Source organism: Ceratotherium simum, chromosome 7, assembly GCF_057802395.1.
Source record: "Ceratotherium simum simum isolate JZ-2026a chromosome 7, ASM5780239v1, whole genome shotgun sequence".
Lineage (NCBI taxonomy): Eukaryota > Metazoa > Chordata > Mammalia > Perissodactyla > Rhinocerotidae > Ceratotherium > Ceratotherium simum.
Window position 1 is genome coordinate 64,251,689 of NC_141906.1, and position 20,646 is coordinate 64,272,334.

The following is a 20,646-nucleotide window of genomic DNA, read 5'->3' on the forward strand; positions in this document are numbered from 1 at the left end:
CAAAAAGCACAAAACACAGTGCCCAGCGTGTAGTAGCTGGAATTCATGCTAAGAATAAATGCGAGTGATGTGATTACTTGCTGCATGAGAGTAATTTGTCAGCAAATCTCTGATAATCTCTTTAAAATATCTATATTGATAACTCAGGGAAGAAGGGAGTAAGAGAATATCTCCTTCACCGTTCTCTCTTTTCTTTATAATAATGCCTTTATATATGTATGCACACAAACATATGTATTTTTTATTTATGAATTTATCTCCATTCTCTCCTTCACCTTTCTGTCCATCATGTTTCCATAGCAACCTGGCCTCTGCCTGCCCTTACAACCACAGAACCTTCTAGTGAGTACAGAGCTGAGCTGCTCCTGGCCAGATTTCTGCTTGTTGCAGAGCTGACTTCTGGGTCCCAGTGCTGCCCGGGGTTTTCTCTTGTATTAAAAGCAACAGTTGTGAATGCATGGAGGCCCCTCGCCTGGTGTGGTTTCCTAAGCATGCTGTCTGCTTGGCCGAGAGAGCAGACCCAGCATCACGAAAAGAACTGGGGTGATTGTTTGAAGAATACTCTGTGCACAGAGGAGGCCTTTCCAAATTTACCCTCAAGTTAAAAATAGAAGAGGCTTAGAGAAATGCCGAGGAGACAAAAGAAGAGCATCTCTTGCCAGCTTTTGTTGTCCCTCCCTTCTGAAGTACACACACATACACACACACACACACACACACACACAAATACAGAAGTAGCTAAAAGACTGAGAATAAGGGAAGAAATAGGAAAAAATGGCTTCTTGGGGAAAGGTAGAGGATCATGCAAAGAAGGAAGGAGTGGCCTCTTCCTGACAGCGTGCCCTCCTTTGTGTGGCTGGAGGCAGCGTGGAGGAGGTACACAGATAGATCACACGTGGGAAGGAGAAGCACTTCTGTCTCCTCACAGGCCTCCTCCTCCATGTGGAAAAATATGGCCGGAAAAAGCCTAACCAGGCTCTCTCCAGTTTGTGTGCTGAGTCCAGATGAAAGTTCTGGAATTCACCTCCTGATGATAGAGTCAGGGCCAGACTGTATCGTCTTCTGTCGTGGAAAACATCACACTTCATCACAATGGTAACACGTTCCAAGCTAGTCTTTCTAATGCTCTAATGAAGTGAGCTTGTGTGTTGTGGCCTCATATCCCCTGACAAGTCAGCTGGAGTGTGTGTGTGTTTACAGTGTGTGTCCACAGCTGTGTGAGGGTTTTAGATTTTATAACATTTCTGAGTGCAGAGAAAAAATAACACCCCTCCCATTGCGCAGTAGTCAGAGCAAGCAGGCAGAAAGCAGGTATGAGAAGTACAGCTCCTGCTCCCTGGGTTGGGGTTTCTGATACATAATTGAACAGAGAAGAAAAGAGTTTCCTGGTTCTGCGTGCTGCATGATATGGTTCTTTTTTCTAAAGCAGCACATAGCTAAGGGTCTGCTTTCTTGGTGTTCTCTCCATGTGTGTGTGCTGCAGTGAATTTTAATTCCTGATGCTTTGGAGGTTTCATTTTGTCAGCAGAGCAGAGTGGGTGACAACGAACTTTGCTCGCATGGATTTAATTCAGATGATGGTTTTTTTGCATTTGGAAAAGGAACACAACTAACAGCGCCTTTTCTTCTTCTGACAGCGATAGTCTCATCCTTTCCAGCTTGGGTGCAGTGTGTGTGTCAGGCATAGTAGGAGAAGGCTACATAATGCGTTTGTACAACTCATGTCCTATTTAAGGTGTCTCACTGTAGGTTGGTCTTCTCTGGAAGTAAAACACAGACTTGGATCCGGATTTTTCCTTATGGAGGAATTAGGTGTTTCTCCCCTGACATATGTTTAATTTTCAAACATCAGACATTTCTACCCACAGATAAAATGCTTAGTAATGACATCCAAAGAGAAGAAATTTTGAGTCTTTTTTATTTTGAACAACTTGACTACTGAGGCAAATTGTAGGTCCCAGTGGATACTGGGAGAAAGGAAAGACAGTCACAATTGGGCAGCCCCCTGTATTTAGCATGAACATATTCCTCAACAGCAAGGCAAAATGTAGCAACTGTGAATTGTGGTGGAGACAATAGCAGAGCAGCTATAAGCATACAAAAATCCATCGATCGTCCCGTCAATCAGTAGGGTTGAGAATAAATAATGTCTCCTCTTTTCGCTCGTGTGTGTGTTTTGATCCATTTATAATTGTGAATGAATGAAGGTACCCTAAATAAAATCGAAGCAGAAACTGCTCAGTTGTATATAATCCCTGCAGGGCACCCTTGGTTGGAATGTGCCAGAACCTATGTAATGTCAGATGATAAGAAGCACACATTCTATCAGCTCACAGAGGAAAGGGAATATGTAACTTGGTTCAAGAGGTTCTCTTGAATTATATTTAAACAGTGGTGTGCTTTGGGCAGAAAGTTATCCCCACTTCCCTTCTTTGCCCTTCTATCTTAGCCTCAACTGGCAATAGCCTGAACTTCTCTTGGCTTGTGAAAGTTAAGGCGGGAAAGCCAGAATGCCTTATGACAAGGCAAGGTCATTCAGTAACGAATTGGAATGTAAATACAACATAGGACAAAAAGGAATGTAGATAAATCCAAACAAGAAAACTATTTTTTTATTGTAAAAATCAAATTCATGTCTTATCAATACAGCCACATGTCTAAGAGAGAACTGTATCCACAAATGCCCCAGCATTAGTTTCATGTCGAACTCTCAGTTCATTGGGCCAGAGGTTCAGTTTCTGCTGTTTAGTGTTGACAGAGCCATTGTCTCAACCCCCAGAAGGAAAACCTATTCCCTGTCTGCACTGACCTCTTCTTTATTTATGTCTCGACTCGGGTATGTCTTCGGGGACTCCAGGATAACGTGGGCAGATGAGTAGAGAAAGATCCCCAGGGCTGCCTTCTCTGGCTCGCTTCCACCAAACCTTGTGCAGCCCGTGCCCCGTCTCCTTGCCGCACCAAAGGAAACGTGAAATGACTTGCCTTAATGTAATGTAATGTTTTATTCTTACAGAGCACACAGTCTATGCCTTAAAACTCTTGGAACTTTCCCTTCAGGACCTGTGTTTTGTTTCATCGCCCTTGTTTCCCAAGGATGCCAAGACATTTCTAGAATCTGTGAATAATAACTTGCTCTTTTCTTTTTCTTCAGCAGTGTCCTGGAATGACTTTGACATCTGGGTCCTGACAGAAACACCTCCCTATTTCAAAACAAGTTTACGTGCTTCTTGATGTGGTATTAATATGCAGTGTTGCAGCCATATCTAATGCTTATTGGTGTTGTTAACCAAATGCTCTTTCTGGTTTATTATTCTTCTATCTCTGGGCAGTTTTACTGTCCTCCCAATGTTTCCTATATATGCTGCTAGTTTAATTTGATTTCTCCTTTTATTTAGTCTGTGATTTTGTTGTTGATTTTTCTCCCTGCCCATTGTTTACATCAGTTTTTAATTTTTTTGTATTTTCCATGTGACCTCCTCCACTTTCCTTTCAACCAATCATGTGCGTGCGTATCATGTGACTTTGTCATGTGGCTTGCATGGTGCTGACGATGTCGTCCACGCTGGTGAACAGAAGGTAAAACTCTTTGTTCTGATTAGTCACATAAAGCTGGGACCACAGCCTGGCACCTAGGGCCCCCTCATTTCTTCCTGTCTCAGATTTCCTAAGGGAAGCCATTTGAGAGCTTTCCTCTTGTTCTCAATTCACAACCAGAATTCATCATTCTTTGCAGCCTTGACATGACAATTTGATACCATGACAGCCTTTAATATTTTGCTTCAAGAAATTTGGCCACACAAACTGCTATCAACAGTAAAACCACTTTCGCCACAGCACAGTTTGCAAACTTGAATTTTTACCAGATAATTCATAAAAATTATTTCCCAGAAAGCAGTTTTGTAAATTAGCTTTATAGCATTGTTGTTTACCTTTATCCAGTAGTTCTAAAAACCACAGTTGCTCTAAAATGAGTCGCATGTCGGTGAAAATGTGAAAATGTATCTGTTTACAACGTTGAAATGCTATAAAAAGAAATGTATCAATTGCAAAGGTTGTATTTGCCCAAAACCAATGAGAGTGCTTCATAAAATTCATGCCAGTCGAGGACTTTCTGAAATGAAAGATGTAAGACTTTGGAATTAGAAGAGTTTGGCTGCAATTGCTGAGGTGTCACTTTTCAAGAGTGACCCTCCCCCAGGCAGGGGGAAAAAAAAATCAAAGCAAAAGTCACTTGGCAATTACCATGACTGGAGATCTCCGTGGAATCAAGAAGCACATGACTGACCCTTGCAGCAAAGGAAATAAAATTATAGCCTAATTAAGAGCATAGCGGTGACAAAATAATTAGTTAATATTGCAACTGTCACAACCTTGTGAAAACATTTCTCGCTTCCCATAAAGAGAAAAGGAAGCCTCTGCTCACAGCTTCCCCGGTAAACTCAAACACCTATTCACAACCTGCCCTGGGAGTCATATGCATCCCGTTCTCTTCCAACTGAAAATGTTTCCTTCAAGTCACAACCTGAGACACGTAGAGGCTGCATTGATCACGAAAGCAAAACTAACACCAGTAACCGCCCAGTGTGCCCGTGCATGCAAGGGGTCCCCCGGGTGACCTCACTTCTCTGAGAACTGATTGGGCGACATCCACGCGAACAAAACCATCCACAGCTCGTCTCGCATGTTCTTTGTTTCTGGTTTGTCCTTTTGTTTCGTGCTCCCCATGTGTGTGAGCTTCGTGAATGTTCCCTCTCGCTCACCCTCCCCATTGGTCACCTCTTAGAACTTCTAGGTATGGCCACTGTGCCCCAATTTAGTCCCATTTACAAGCAGACTCCTGGACAGAGGCATAGATCAGAGCCGAACTCGCTTCCGAAAAGGAGATGTTTGCTATTTACGTCATATGAAATAAAGTAGAAGTGTCACCAAAGCAGGGGAACATCTGATGTGCTGGTAGCTCTGACCTGCCTTAAAAAACTATCTTAATCTGTGAGTCTTAGGGCAGAAAAATTGGGAGCTGAAATGTTCTAAACTCCAAGTCCCACCCAAAATATTGTGGTTTTGTTATTTCCCTGAGAGAGACCAGGCTCTTTCAGGCTTGTGGTGACCACTCAGAGGCTGATGTTCTGGGGAAAGGCCTGGACGGTGCCCTGGAAATCTTAAGTGTGAGCAGATGTTAGGTTGAAACCCATTAGTTTCTTTTTTAAAAACAAGTTTGTTCATTTCTGTGCAACGCTATGATTCAGAATGAAGCAAAGCACAGGGTTAAGATAGAAACTAATTCACACCTCGGAGGAGAGATCTCTTCCAGACATTTCAAGCAAAGCAAGAAGTGTTTGAAGATATTTACTTCAGTTGCCCTAGAAGCACACCTTAGCAGTGGTCTTGGCTGTCAGTAAAAAATGTGACCAGTACTAAAAAATCACTGAGAGCCTATGGAATTCCTAAATATGATTACCTCCTCATCAAACCATGGTCCTGTCTGTGACAGACTCTCTCCTGCCATTTGCAAAGGGACAGGCAGAGAACTTGTTATTCGGATGAGTGGCAATGTCAGGAAATGGCCTTTCATAATAAAATTTAAGGGAGTGGAGAGATCAGAGCAAATAATGTTTACAAGGGAGAGAAATAAAAGCTTAGTTAAGGACCGTTGGTTATCGCCTCCTTTCTCTGGGCATTAGTAAAGATTTAAGGTGAGTTAGGCCTAAATGAGGAAGGTTTAAGTGAGCAAGGAGTCTTTCTCCTGGCAATGGGTTGTGCACCCACAATTAATGAAATCCAGTGCTCCCTGTCCACCACCACGTCCCCCCCCAAAATTACCTGGAATGCACTTAACATCTGCTGATGTTCCATGCAGCTTGGGTTCCCATCCACAGTGTTTACTGAGTCCGGCAGTACTGAATCAGGAGAAGGGAGGTGAAAACAGACATTGAGCGCCGTGCCCCAGGGTCACTTGGCCCCTGAGCCTATAGAGCTTTGCCTGTAGAGGTCCATGGGAGGGAAGCTCAGGCGCCTGTCCCAGGAACTCAGGAGTGGGTTTGCTGTGGCGAGCTGAAATGCTCCCAATGCAGAAGTTATTTCTGACATCATGGCGTTGCGTAGGTGCAGGGCCTGCTTCCTCCAATGGCTCTGCCCGCTATTGAGGACTCTGTGTAAATGGGACTCCCCACCACCAGCATGTGTGTGACGAGAAGCCCCCTGTGCTCTGTCAGCGTGCTGCATGTTCCAGCATGACTCCCTCCCCACCCATTCATAATGATCTTTTTTTCTTTAGCTACTGACACTGCCTCGTGCTAGGACATGCTGATTCTGATGAACTAAACTCTTTAACACCCACTCTTCCTCCTTAGATTGAAAACATCACTAACCACCCCTTCCACTCCCTCCTTTATTTTTTACAGCTGTGTGTCTGGATTGCCACGGTCTCTGGCAGGTCGACATCGACTTGCACCAGGGGCTCCGCTCTAATTGCCTTTATACCTAAGGATTCCCTGCACTGGTGGTCCCCAGGGTAGAGAGGTAGCTTGAAAAGATTGAAGAGCGAGGCAGTGCTGTGTATCAGCCCGAATCCTGTGGGCAGGGATCAGGGGCTTTGGAAAGTGCCCATTTCCCTGGAGTTTACCAGGATGAGGGCTGAAACCTTCAGGAGCATCATACTTAATAAGTAACCTCACATCCATGAGATAGTGTTGAAGATGTGCGTAAACTCCCCTTGTGGCCTCGGAGGCAGGAGCTGAGTTAATTGTTGGTGATAGCAGTTATTTCTGTCATAACTTCCTCGGCCTGGATCAGCCCCATAACCACAAGCCATACCTTCGTGGTCATATTTTCTTTTTAGGATGATGAAACAAAGATAATTGATCAATTAATCTGTTGGTGTTTTCATGACACCCACGAGAAGGGAATTGGTATTTTTGTGGTTCAGTCTGTCAGAGTTCATTTGTTGATGTTTAATTTGTATACCATGCTGCCATTTGCCTCCCCACCCCACCCCCAGCACACACTCACATTCATAATTCCTGAGAAAACCGATGGTGGAGAGGATTTGTGGACTAGAAGCCTCTGTGAGCTTGGCCACAGAGAGCTAAGCATCCTTTCTCTGTAAAAGCTGGGGAACTGGCCATGCTCCACATCTGCTCGTTCTGTACCCCAACATTCCCTGGAGCTGGGGACTAGGATGGCAAAGAGTCAGGTCACGCTGGCACAAGCAGATCCTTAACAATTAAGAGAAAAGTGCTCAGGAGAAAAAGAACATTTGACTCCCGAGGCCTGATTTGGGGGAGCGATGCTTAAGACGGATTGTCATCCATGCACTGTCGGCTGCTCTTGGGACTAGCCAAAAACCATCTCAGAACAGAATAGCCAGGTAGGTTGCCAAAGGGGGCATCAGGGAGATTTTGAGGGTCCAAGAATGGATGCAGCATAGATCACATCAGTTTGTTTGACGGCGGGGCTAAGAGCTTGGTCTCAGGAAGGAGAGTTTGTGGTCTCATAACTCTCAATCCTGATTCCCTTAGGTAAATTGCTGATCTCCAAAAGACCAGTCAAATTTCAAACCTCTTGATGTAATTTTGAATGTTCCTGAGTTGGAAAAACGAAATAGGCTATTTGAACAGCTAAATAATACATTTTAGGCTTTTTCAAATAAATAATAAAAAGTCATACACCAGTTCCAAATTGCTTATAAGAAATAATCAGTGAAAGGGAACAGGAGTTAGGATCAACAAAATGAACAGTATTTTTATGCCAGACAATCTTATTTGATAGTAAACGTAAAAGATTCTAATGCAGGCCTTACATCAGTCATCGATTTATACTCAGATGCCCCAAACTCTGTGTGGATCCCTAAGAGAGAGAAAAAAAGTAGACAAAGATGGACCCAGGTCAAGCCTTTCTCAGGATGCCTGTTGGCCCCTCAGCAAGTCACTCAGAACACACAACTCTGGGTACTTGGGCTTTTTTGTGTGAGAAGTAGAATGTTGTTTTCCTTCTAAAATTCACATTTGCTGTCCAAACACCCTGGGTTTGCTATAATTTTTGTTGTGGAATTCAGATGTCCAGCAGTAGTTTTCTGGTCCCAGGGCTTCTGCTGATGAGGGGAAGGATATGAAGCTGACTCCGATTTTAGGGCACAGTAGCACAATAATTACAAAGAAGAACCTACAATCTGCATGGCCAGAAATATACATTTCAATTATGGTTTCTAAGGGGAATTTATAGGACTTGTCTATAATATTTCTGGCTATATGTGGTCTCTATGCTACATTCTTTTTTTCTCGCATACATGATTTACATTCTTCTAGAAAATACCAGAACTGCCTAATATTTCATATTTGTTATTGGCAAGCTTTATTTTTAAGAGTACTGCTGTTTTAGTCTTTACATAAAATATTTTGGGGGAAAAATTTGACTTCTTAGCTGAAGCTGAACTCAGAGGGTGTAATTAACCCCAGGGGTTTTCCTGGAGCAACCTGCCGATTGCTGCTGAATTGCAAACCAACATTTACAAATAATTACAATATTGGTCTTGTGAAAATTACCCGCAATGATTTCAATCAGAGCAGCCATCTCAGAACAGAGTGCACATTGGGACCCTCTGAATAATTTCCTCTCCTAATGTGCTCAGTAAAGCAGTGAGCCTCCTGAATGCCAAGGCCTCATCTCTTTTGCATCAGCCCCTCCCTCGTCAGGCGTGGCTGGAGCCTTCTTTTTGCAGAGAGCTTAGGAAATAGTTTCTTTAACTCCATTTCTAATCTTTAAAAAAATTGGCCAACAGTAAACATTTGAAGATGAATAAGACAATCGATTGAACAAATATTACTCTTTCCACATCTTTGTGTGCTTATAGCAAGTTACATAACCACCAAGTTGATCAGAATCTTTATGATGTTAGTTGAATACGAGCTTTCTTTACAAATACTGTCGTAAGATATACTGTCGTAGGAAGGGTTATGTTTCTTTACAAGGGCCCCCACCATTTTTTGAAAGAATTGATCATAACTAAGTGTTTTCCTTTGGCAGACAAAACCATGTCTTATTCACCTTTGAAACTCCAGTGCCTAATAGACAACTTGGTATCTAGCAGGTACAATATACATGTGTTGAATAAATCATATTTAAAGCACTCTAAAAAGTACACCTAAATATTATGATATAAAATGCTCTGAATTCTATGAGAAAATAATACACGCATATCAGAGTAACATGGTCATCACGTAGATAAAATGATAGCAACTATAGTGTTCTAACTTTGGTAAATGTTAGAACTGTGTTCTAACTATAGGACAGTTTTTAGTGGTTTCTCTGTGATTCCAATTATATTTTTTCTGAAACATATCCAAAGATAGGAGAGTACCTGCATTAAGGCTGTTGGTTTCTGCAGGGTTTACTTGGAGAGATTTTGTTCATATGTCTTTGAAGAGACTTGGAGTCTCTTTTCAAAGATAGGATGTTTTTGAGAGAACTTTTTAAAATTTGTAAAAAAAATTGACAACTCTGTGCCTTAGAGATATGGAATTGTTGATGTTGGGGTGCATCTCCCTAAAATTGGCTGGACATCCTATATTTTGTGTTCTGTCTTTTACAGTGTCATGAAAATAGGTGATCTTGATAGTCCATCCTAGCTCAGTGCCTGTCATGGTGTCACAGTGATGTCAGAGGGAGAAGGAGCCCTAGAGAGCATCTGGCCCAGTGCCCATATTTTGCAAATGTCTAGACTGAGGCAGTGACCTGTCCAAGGCAACAGACCCCCGGCCTCTACTGTGGCATCCTTAGCATTCGGTTTTAAAGGATTTCACAACCATCAGAGAGAGCACCTCTTCTAAGTAGATACTCCCCCCAAAGCAGAGTTCAGTGTTTTGCAGTATTGATTAAGCCTTGGAAACCCACACTGCTCAAATCTGAGAGGAAATAATAAGGAAGGTGCAGCCAGAGCAGCCCCAGTGGATTAATATCTATGTCCCTTCCAAGGAGGCCTCGGGGGAAGGACTGGGTCCTTGTTGGGAGGGCCACTGATGCCACCTCCTTCCTTCCTTCTTAAGGCAAGTAGACCATTCATCACAGAGTCAGTGTTGCAATTCTGAATACAGAAAGTTATGATGATTAATATCCACCTCCATTCAGCCTGGAGTCACCACCCATCTCATTTTGCCTGAGACGAAGGGTCAGTCCGGGGTGTAGGACTTGTGCAGTGCTAACACCTGGAAAGTCCCAGGCTAACCAGGATGAGTAGGTCACTGCAATTCAGTCAGGGACTAGCGTTTGTAAAGTTCTTCCATCTGTTCAGCACTGGTGAATCTCCACACACCCACCCTCCTCTAAAATACACTCCATGTGGACTTCCTTTTTAGCACTGGATATTTATAATGATATAACACATAACTAAATTATTGTTTAAGACTTAGAACAGTCCAAAAGAATTTGAAAAGCGTACATGCCTTGACATTATCTAAACCAAATTTCTAAATATTTTCCACCGAATAGTTGGGGCCAATGGCTAGATAGTGGCATAAAAACAGGACAATTCTTTGCCTGAAGTCTGTTATATCTTTTTTGTTTGTTTGTTTATTGCAGCAACATTGAAGTCCGTTATATCTTTTTATTCTTGTTTTTCTTTTTCCTTAATTACTGATTGAAGAAAACAAATCACAAGCACAACTTGTCCTAAATACTTTATCCCTCAGACATTAAGATTATGCATCCTCCCGGCCAGCCCGGTGGCTTAGCGGTTAAGTGTGCGCACTCTACTTCGGTGGCCCGAGGGTTTGCAGGTTCGGATCCCGGGCACGCACCAACGCACCGCTTGTCAAGCCATGCTGTGGCTATGTCCTGTATAAAGTAGAGGAAGATGGGCATGGATGTTAGCCCAGGGCCAATCTTCCTCAGCAAAAAGAAGATTGGCATCGGATGTTAGCTCAGGGCTAATCTTCCTCACACACACACACACAAAAAACCAAGATTATGCATCCTCTGTGTTGCAGCTTTTATGTGTCCCCATTACTGCTACTTCTCAAACCTAAATGTGCGCACAGATCACCTTGGGATCTTATTACAGCAGAGTCTGCATTTCCAGCAAGCTCCCAGGTGATGTGCTGCTGCCGGCCCAGACTGAGAGTCAGAGCCCTCTGTTAGCTTTCTTTCTCTGGTCCCTCCTTGTCTCGGAGGGAGAAGCAAGACCCTCAGGCCATTGTGAGGTTCCCAAAGTAGCTGAATGAGGAGGGTGGGCTGGGCTGGCTTTCCCAGCAGCCTTCTCATAAATGGCCAGAGGTACACTTTTGGGTGATGAGATCCAAAACCTGGTGACCAGCCTTTCCTGGCTCTTCTGTCTGTGATCCTATCTTTTAGAGAACAAGCCGGGACGGCCCACCCAGACGGTAACTCTTTTATAGGCTCTCCAAATTTTCTGTCTGAGGTCATGAAATAGACCCAGAGATGGTTCCTCAAAGGATGTGCAGGATTCCCAAGTGTGTTAAGTCTTCATTTTAACTTTTTATATCAGATGTTCTCTCACCTCACAGCTTTTCGGCGTGTACTCATGAAATAGTTTCTCCTAAAGTAAATCAGCTCCTTACTCACTGAAGAACCCTGCCAGCCCTAGCAGTTGGTCACACACAAGCTCGCCTTCCTTCCCAACCTTGGGTTCACGGTATTGCAAGCTGAGCACTTACAGCAAATAAAGAGAAACTTAAACGGTTTTTCTGTTGAGAAATGCTAAAGACATCTTTTTCCTTTCTTTTCTCACAAAGAAAGAGACATTCACGATTGCTACTGTAATACAAGGTGCCAAGGGTTATCACTCAGGCAGCTGAGCCATAAATGCAGGATACTTAGGGGAAACTTGCCTATGGCAAACTGCTTTATTTAATCACTACTGGAAACTTGTTTGTTTTTCTTTTTAATGAACCTAGTAATAAAATTTAATTCATGAAAAAGCTGGTCACAAGAATGCAGCAGCATCCCACCCCCACTAGGGATCAGACCCCCAGGGTAAATCATATATCCAGGGAAGAAACTGAGCCGCTTTGAAAAATTGTTTTATGGGTGTAAGTTTTCTCCTTAAATGCTTACATTTTCCCGTATTTCCAAGCTGTTCCTCAAAATGTATCAGGTTCATAAAAGTTAAATCTGCAGTTGTAAGAACAGCTAAAAGGAAATGCAAGCACTCGTGAGAGACAGAAAAAAGCTTATTTCTAAAATAGTAAAAGGACCGTGCTTGTAGGGAGGGTGTTCCCCGGAACATTCCCAAAAGGCTCTCTTAGTTTGGGCTAAGTCTGAGGCATCTAACTGGAATTTTAAGTTGTATGTTTATTGCTTTTTAACTGTTGAATTGCTGAGAAAGCAAGAAAAGGGTCCAGCCCCATCCCGTCACCACATCCCATTCTGATGGATTGGATTTTCCTTTTGTGGGTGAAAAGGTCATGTTAATTAACTGACTGTTTCAGGGGAACCCAGTGCACCCAAGCTCGAAGGGCAGATGGGAGAGGATGGCAACTCCATTAAAGTGAACCTGATCAAGCAGGACGACGGTGGCTCCCCCATCAGACACTACCTGGTCAAGTACCGAGCGGTGAGTGGCCTCCTTCCCCGGTCCTCGCCCCTGGCCCAGCAGCCCCGACATCCACCTTGTTGGGGCAACACCAGGCAAGCCCAGGCGGGGCGGGGGCAGGACAAAGTCGCCCTGTGCCTTGCAGGTGGCTCATGGGCCCTGGTCAGGGTTTTAAATCCCAAAACTGACCCACAGCTGCCAGGCCATGTCCACCCCCAGGACCATTTTATTTTATTTTATTTATTTTTTTTTTTTTTAAAGATTTTTATTTATTTTATTTTTTCCCCCCAAAGCCCCAGTGGATAGTTGTGTGTCGTAGCTGCACATCCTTCTAGTTGCTGTATGTGGGACTCGGCCTCAGGATGAACGGAGAAGTGGTGCCTCGATGCGCACCCGGGATCCGAACCCGGGCCGCCAGCATCGCAGCGCGCGCACTTAACCACCAAGCCACAGGGCCGGCCCTCCCAGGACCATTTTAAAACCTCTAAAATGATCATGGTGGTGACAGACTCATACCATCATGGATTGTTCTGCTTCTTGAACTTTTCTACAGAGTTATTTTGCCATTACCCAGTACTTTTTGCAAATAATCTACTGATATCTAGTAATGACTACCTTTGATACAGTGTGTATTACGAGCAGGCGCTGTGATCACATGCATTTTCTCCCCACAAGAACCCTATGAAGTTGGTCTTATGATTATCCCCCACTTTACAGAGGAAGTCACTGGGGCTTATGCAGTTGACAAAGGCCTGATCTCCCATAGCTGGGGAGCAGAGTTTGAATCCAGGTCTGTCTGACTGAAGACACTGGGCTCTTAGCCCCTGCCCTAAGCTGCTCTAAGATCCTAAACCATGCTGGTTCCCTCAGCTGCTCCTCACCCCCACCTGAGCTGTTCTAATCCTATAGCGATGAACTTGGCCCTAAGCCTTTTCTTCCTGGTTTGCTCATCTAAGATTTCTGTCATTGCACCTTTCATCCTCAACCCCCAAATTGAGAATCACTCTCTCTTTTTTTGGTTTTAGAATGACACTTGGCCATTGCCAAACACAACCAACTGCTGAGAGATTTAGAGGCAGTGTCTGAGCGCTGGGAACAGCCACTTGCTAGGGTTTCTTATCAGTAGAAAATAGTGAACTGGAGAGCACTTCTCTTCCTTCAAATAGCCCCCAAGAAAGGCTTTTTCCAGGAAGTTGACTTACTCCCTCTCTGCCTTTTGTTCAGCCCCAGTGAAGTGCTAGATGAGCCCTTACCTGGTTAGGCTTATGGAAAGTCAGTACAGCAGGGTCCTCCCAGGCACAATTCTCAGCTGGTGGGCAGACCTGTCCTTCCACTCAGGCCTTTCCCACTTAAATGTAAAGCCAGGCATGAGCCTGACATGGGAGGAAGAACCTCAGTTGACTTCCCTCAGGCCCAGCCCTGAGGCATCACTGTGACAGCTTCCTTGCTGTGGAGTAGGATGCAAGGACTGGGCAGGTGGCCCTGCACAGCCCACGGGAAGCAGTCGATGTATAGGGTGGATGCCTCTGGCCGTTGTTATGCTGATGTGGCCCAGACAGACATGGGGTCCAATTCCAGCTTTACCACTTACCAGCATGGGACCTGAATAGGTCACCCAGTCTTCTAAAACCTCCATTTCTCCATCTATAAAATAGAAATGAAATAGTTTATCGAGTTGTTGTAAAGATTAGTTGTAATATATGCAAAGAACCTGAAATGTGCCTGACCCTTGGAAACCTCTATACATGGTAACTATAATGGTTACTGCTAAGATGCCAGCTAGGGCTGGAAATACCTCCCGTACAAGGCCACCTCAGAGCTCAGTTTTCCAGAAGAGCCTTTGTGGCTGTGCCAGGCAAGTCTGCGTTAAAAAGGCAGCTGGGGAAAGACTCTGAGATATGTTAGATTTCAACAACCTTAACCGTCCTGTCTCTTCCACTTCAAAAACTGAATGTTTGCTAGATATTGTTATTAATATATATTACATAACATAATATTGGCTTTATTAAATATTTGCTTTGTATTCTGGTTGTCTCTTTTGTAATGATATATGTCAAGGAAAGAAGCTTTCAGACAAAGAAGGGAAAAGATAGCTGAATTTCTTTGTTTTAAATTAAAATGGGGCCATGTGGTGACATACGCACAGGCTAACTCATAACATGGCCCAGTTTCCTGGTTAGACTCTAAGGAAACTAACGTTCCCCTCTAGCACTTCCCCAAAATAGTCATGGCCATGACTTGAGCCCTGTCACATTCCTAAAGGCATGTCTTTGGGCTGGTACAAATCATTTTGCCTGGGATCTTCCAGGCAAAATGGCCGGCTTTACTGTGACAGAACTCTTCCTCCAGCCTCAGCCATGGGCTAGACCACCATCCAGGTGACACTGTCAGCATGTTGTGCTCTTCTGAGGAGCAGCCCATCATTCAGTTAAGATTGGTCAAGCCTCTTGGGTGCCCAGCATACACCTCTCATATGGCTTGTGGAAAAGAGAGGTGGGCTGTACCATTGTGAAACCATCTGAAGATTTCTCAGGAAGCCTTCAAACCTCCTTCCACTACTGTTGTGTTAGGGAAGTGGTCACCTAATGATGGCTTTGTAAACTCCCACCCAGAACAGACACATTGGCGAATGTGTAGAATGTAACTGGAAAGAACATTTGATGAGAAAAAAGGGGCACCTGTAAGTCCAGCTTCATGCCTGAATTAGGCACTGGGCAGAGCTCTGCTAAGGCGAGTGTACCACTCCCTGTGGGTACTCTGAGCATCCAACGTTGCACCTGACAGCACAATTCACACCCGAGATGCCTTCAGCTCCAGTTGTAGAGACCAGGTTTCACTGCATGGAATAGAAAATCCAGTTCAGTTCAACAGATGTTTGCTGAGCTCCCTACTGTGAGAAGGAAAGTCAGAGCTTTGGGCCCAGATGCACTTGGCCCCAACCTTGACTACCTGTGTGGCTTTGGGAAGTCATCTAACCTCTCTCTCACTTCCCCGTCATCAGGTTTAGTAAGGGCCTGACAAAACCACTCACAGGCTTATTGCAGGGTACAAGGAGAAAATGTGTGTGCAGTGCCTGGTGCAGTGCCCGATGAATGGTAGCTGCTCAATAAATGATAGTTTTTATTTTTAATAAAAGTGGAATCCATGCAGTGTTCCTGTGTCGGGGAGGTGAGACACACACCTGAGTATGAGCAACAATCTGAAACAGGACAGGAAACATTGCTGTTTAGTACTCTTCTAGGACGTCCTTATGTTGTTATATGCCCCACATTCCAGAGTGTAGCTTGGGGGACAGAGGTGGTGCTTGAGCCCCTGTGTGCCCTCAAGGTGATGGGACAGGTCATTGAAGGGCTGGCCCCATGCCACCCTGGCATCTGCCACTGTTTGTATTTGCAAACATGCAAGGTTGACCTCCTGACCTGCATAATCCCTAGGATTTTTCAGGCTGGTAAGGAATAAAGACCATGTCCTATCACTGGTTTTTATTTTTTGTTATTTTGCACCAATAGTTATTGGTGCAAATAACAATAGTTACTGGTGCCTTAGTTATTGACTCCCTTAAGTTCTTACTGCTAGTTGGTCTTACCAGCATTTTCATCTAAAGCTTCCTGGTGTCTTGTGTCTTTCTTACCGGTTTCTCCTAGAAGCTGTCCTCCGAGTGGAAACCAGAGATCAGGCTTCCATCTGGCAGTGACCACGTCATGCTCAAGTCCCTGGAGTGGAACGCTGAGTATGAGGTCTACGTGGTGGCTGAGAACCAGCAGGGAAAGTCCAAGGCGGCTCATTTTGTGTTCAGGACCTCGGCCCAGCCCACAGCCATCCCAGGTATGAGTGCGCCTCTGCTTTCTGTGAGTTACCCGCTTTGAATTAATGCACAAGTGCTGCACCTCCTAATGTGCCTGAACAACCCCTGACAACTTGCTTGCTTACAGCCATCCTCATGATTGGTTGCCCATGCAAAGCTTAGTTTTGCTTTGTACCTATTTGTGCAGTGGGTTGAGATGTACTGGACCCCCAGGAAGGCTTGGCCAAGCATCCTGGGGAGAAGGTCCTGTGTCATTCGGCCTTGAAGGACTGATGCTAAGCCAGTCCATGGGACCCCTCAGATGGGAAAAGCCCCAGCTCCAGCCAAGCTTTGGAAGCTGGTTGAGTAAGGATCCTTTTTGAGACCTTATCTGCCATCTACCATTTCATACAAGGACCACATAACTGTTTTTAAGCGCTTTCTATCTGATGCTTGCTTACCTGCACAACCATGGTCCAAATCTCTTCTCTGTGGGGACCCCCAAGTGAAGGAAGAGATGGTGCCCACTTAGTTAAAAATCCTATCTGCCAAGAGCCTCTCAATTGAAACAAAGATTAAATTGAACCACTTGAAACAGAACAAGTGGAGAAAGTGGATGCTTGAAAACCCCATCCATGAAAGGCACTCCAGTCTGCTAGAGACCATGATGGGAGCAGTTCTCCTCGGAGATGTAGATCCATCTCTTGGGATCCAGAACCAACTCAAGTGTGGGAATAAAGTGAGAGTTCTGCTTTCTGGCCCAGCCACCTTGCTGCTCACGGCCAGTCTCCTCATTGACCAAATCCCTCAGAGCAGAAAGAGATCTTCAACATCACTCTCTGCTTTTCCAGACCAGCCAAATGCCAACCAGAGGCAGGAGAGGTGGGCATAGAACATATAGCAGCAGCCTGTTTGAGGGGGTCCCCTAAACTCTCTGCTGTGTTCAAATATGGAAGGAAGATATCCAGTCTCTGGTGGCCTTGGTCTGGCCCCCGTCATGCCTGTCCTGTCTGTAGTCCTTGCCCTGGCTCTCAGCTCAGTTGTCATGATTGCTCCTGCCAGCGGGAGAGAGGCCAGAAAGGACCAAGGCTGCCTACGACACAGGGCTCTGAAAGTGGGTCAGTGTGAAAGTGGGTTAGTCAAGCAAAAAAATGAGACCAGTGTGTGGTTCCCGACGGTTGGCTGTGTGTGAATGTGTGTCTGAGAGACGTGTGGGGGCCTCCAGGGAGTGTTCGCAGATGGGTTTTAAGCTATAGATCAGAAGCGTCGATTGGTCCTCCCCTCTGCATCATCAGGGAGCCTCTTAGCGCATGCTGGGATGGGCATGTCTCTGCAGACACTGCTTTAATGGTCAGCGATGAAGGCAAGGCGCCCGGGTTTGGCTGCAAGAAATGTTCTCATTACTGCTTAATAGAACCTCCAAAAAGTGGTGGCCCTGTCTGTTCTCTGCCCCTTCTTTCTCTGCATTCTTTGGCCAGTTTTTCCTTGAAATCGACAGTCTGGTGTGAGTGTCCAGATCTGCCGGCCTTTATGGGACTCTTGGGAGCTGGGAGAGTGAGAAGCTTGAGTAATCCCTTTGCAGTGAGACAGATTCCTGATGGCATGTGTTTCCTGGGATAAGACTCCATAGGCAGGTTGCTTGGATGTGCTGTGTTCACATGCTGGGTGCTGCCAGCAGCATCAGCTTCTGAGGTGGGAGAAGTTGGGGGCACTGTGTGTCAAATACAGAAATTCTGGGAAGACCTTATCCTCCAGAGTCATGCCCACTGGAGATGTCAGAGTCCTTCTTGTTAATCTCCCAGGTGCCCTGTTAGCCGGGAGAAGGTTGGGGGGTCACCTCGCCCACGAGGGCTCTGGGGCTCCATTGTACAGGTCTTAGAAGAAGGTCACTCTGTGCTTGGTGGGATTTCCTGGCCGTTGTGCTGGGACCAGAGAATAAAACCTCTGAATTACAGGATGTATGTTTGTGCTGGAATTCTGTGGTCAGTGGGGTGGTAGAAGGTGAGGGGCACAGAACTAGATTCTCCATAACAGCACTGCAGATGGGGGATTGTGCAGTCAGGAGAAGAGTCTGATTTATCGCTAAAAGGGAAGTCCCCATCCCTGTGCACAGTTTGCTACACGTAGTGCGGGGATCAAATGCATCTCTACCACTACGTGTAGACAACTCTCGAGGCTAGAAGGCTACGAGTAGCCTCGTTGACTGTGTCTACGAGGCCTCACCTTAGTCAAAAGTAACACTCTCCTAATCGAAGTCTTGTATCCCACTGTGGAGGCTTCTGTTCTCTCACTTTAATTTCATTTGCTCGCTGATCCCTAACCCCTCAATTCACCCTGCTGTGCTGCTTCTGGCCTTGCTGAGCTTCGGAACTGGCCTGATGGTGATAATACCGCAATGAACTCTTCTCTAACCTTTGTCAGTTTGATTTACTAAGTTGAATTAACCTTTGATTCTTGTGTTTTCTATATTTGACCTAATTTTTTTTTCTTTTTATCTATTTTTTTCTCTGTCTCTGTCTCTACCTTCTCTTTCCTTCTCCCCGCTCCCCTTCCTGTGTCTGTCGTCACACATATCACCTTGGACGTCACTGGGACATCCCCACTGCCACATTTGTTTTTAAACAACCACATTCTCTCTTGGGACCCATTGCTTGGCACCTGCAGCGACCTTGGGAGGCTCCTCCGCGTCCTACACCTTTGTCTCATTGCTTTTCTCTGCAGTGACTCTTCTCTTGCTCTGTTAGGAACCTGAACACAAAAATATTAAATTTGCTTAAAAGCCCAGCTCCTATGAGAATGATCAGTGCCCCCTTTGGAAGAAGCTGTCAGGACTGCCACAGCCGTGCCACCGAGCACTGTATGTGAAAGAGGAAGGCTTGGCCATTGGAAAAAGCTGGACCTCCAGACATATTCCCATTCACAGATACCTTCGTGCCACTCCGTAAGGAGTTTGCCCCCTTTTTCATGGCAGTGCAAAAATAACTGAGAGCTCTTTTCTTTAAACACTATTTAAAAAAAAAGCATTATGCTAGGTTTACAGAGAAGTTTCCACGTATCTGCTACTTGTGGCATTTTTTTGTTCTTATCTGAAAATGATGTAGCAGGAGAGGATTTCTGAGTACCTTCTAAAGCTTGCATCAGATTGTTAAAATCACCACGTGCCCCCATTCTAACCCCGTGCTCCTCCTCTGCACCACAATAAGTAGTTGGCATTGCTTACATTTAAGTGCCCGTGGGAAGGGAGCCAGACCACTGTGATTCACCTGAGCATTTTGCTGACATGATGGGCAAATTAAGTCAACATGTTGCCCCTACAGTGAAAGACATTGGATTTGTTGGGTATTTTCTGGGGCTGATCAAACGTTCTGGGAGGTGCTTTGGTCCTGGTGTTATAACTGACACCTGATGCTGGCTCTGTCAACAAGGCCCACCTGTGATGTGCCCAACACCTGGCAGCTTTATGAGGCGCATCTCCCAAACAGAGTGACACCTGCTGCGTGGCTGCAGATCAGCACAGAGCCTCATGTCTCGGGGGTTGTGGTCCAACAGGGACCCACGTTATCACATAAGCGCCCCTCCTTCAGGTTGGGAGCATCCACTGTGAGCCAGCTGTGCGTCCCAGACCATCCCCATACACGCTCAGAGTGGAACTGGGGGGACAGGCCACTCCCAGACTGCCCATCCTGGAATGTCTGTAAATTGAGACTCAATCAGCCTATCATTCTTCCCAATGGCCCCACCCCCCTATTGATCAGTGGCTTTAGTGACATTTTTAAAACTCTGGTGAAAGCCAGCTACTCCTCTCTGCTCTTGGGGAGTACACCTCCCCACCTGCCCAGGAGTGGAAGTGTGTTTGCTAAAGTCCTACATGGAGACTCAGGGGAGTCCTGCTCAGTAACATCAGTGTGTGTGCTTGGGGATGGACCTTCTACTGAATAAAAACTCCCTCCCTCCATTGTGGTCGCATATCATTCTACATATCTCATCTGTAAGCATCTCCACAGAAGTTTGATTTTTGTTCTTTTTGGTTTCTTCATTTTTTAATTCTGTTGTTATTGTTTAATGTTCAAAAGCTAGCCTTTCCCTTTGGAATCCAAATGATCCCGTGGTCTGCGGGGCAGAGCTGGGTTGGCACAGGCCCCTGTCCCCAGCACTCACAGTTAGAGGCTCCCGTGCAGACACTAGAAGGCCACACACTCCCCAACAGCTCAGGTTAGGTAGTGCCTCTCGCCCCAGCCCCATCTGCCTCCAGCCCCACGGCAGACCTCTCCCCCGGGTCCCTGACCTCCCTTCATGCCAGGGCAGCAGAAGAAGACAT

At 45.3% G+C, this 20,646-nt stretch overlaps 1 protein-coding gene across 4 annotated transcripts in view; it reads left to right on the forward strand.

Annotated features, from left to right (window-relative positions):
• The window catches only part of NCAM1 (neural cell adhesion molecule 1), a 310,722-nt gene that overhangs the window by 278,381 nt on the left and 11,695 nt on the right, over positions 1-20,646 (forward strand). For 2 of the 4 annotated variants that reach the window (XM_014785159.2, XM_014785163.2), the window contains exons 14-15: positions 12,441-12,565; positions 16,189-16,369. In XM_014785159.2, the coding sequence (XP_014640645.1) occupies positions 12,441-12,565; positions 16,189-16,369 (306 nt within the window). The remainder of the gene's footprint in view (positions 1-12,440; positions 12,566-16,188; positions 16,370-20,646) is intronic. The other 2 variants (XM_087433699.1, XM_087433701.1) reach the window with 1 other exon arrangement.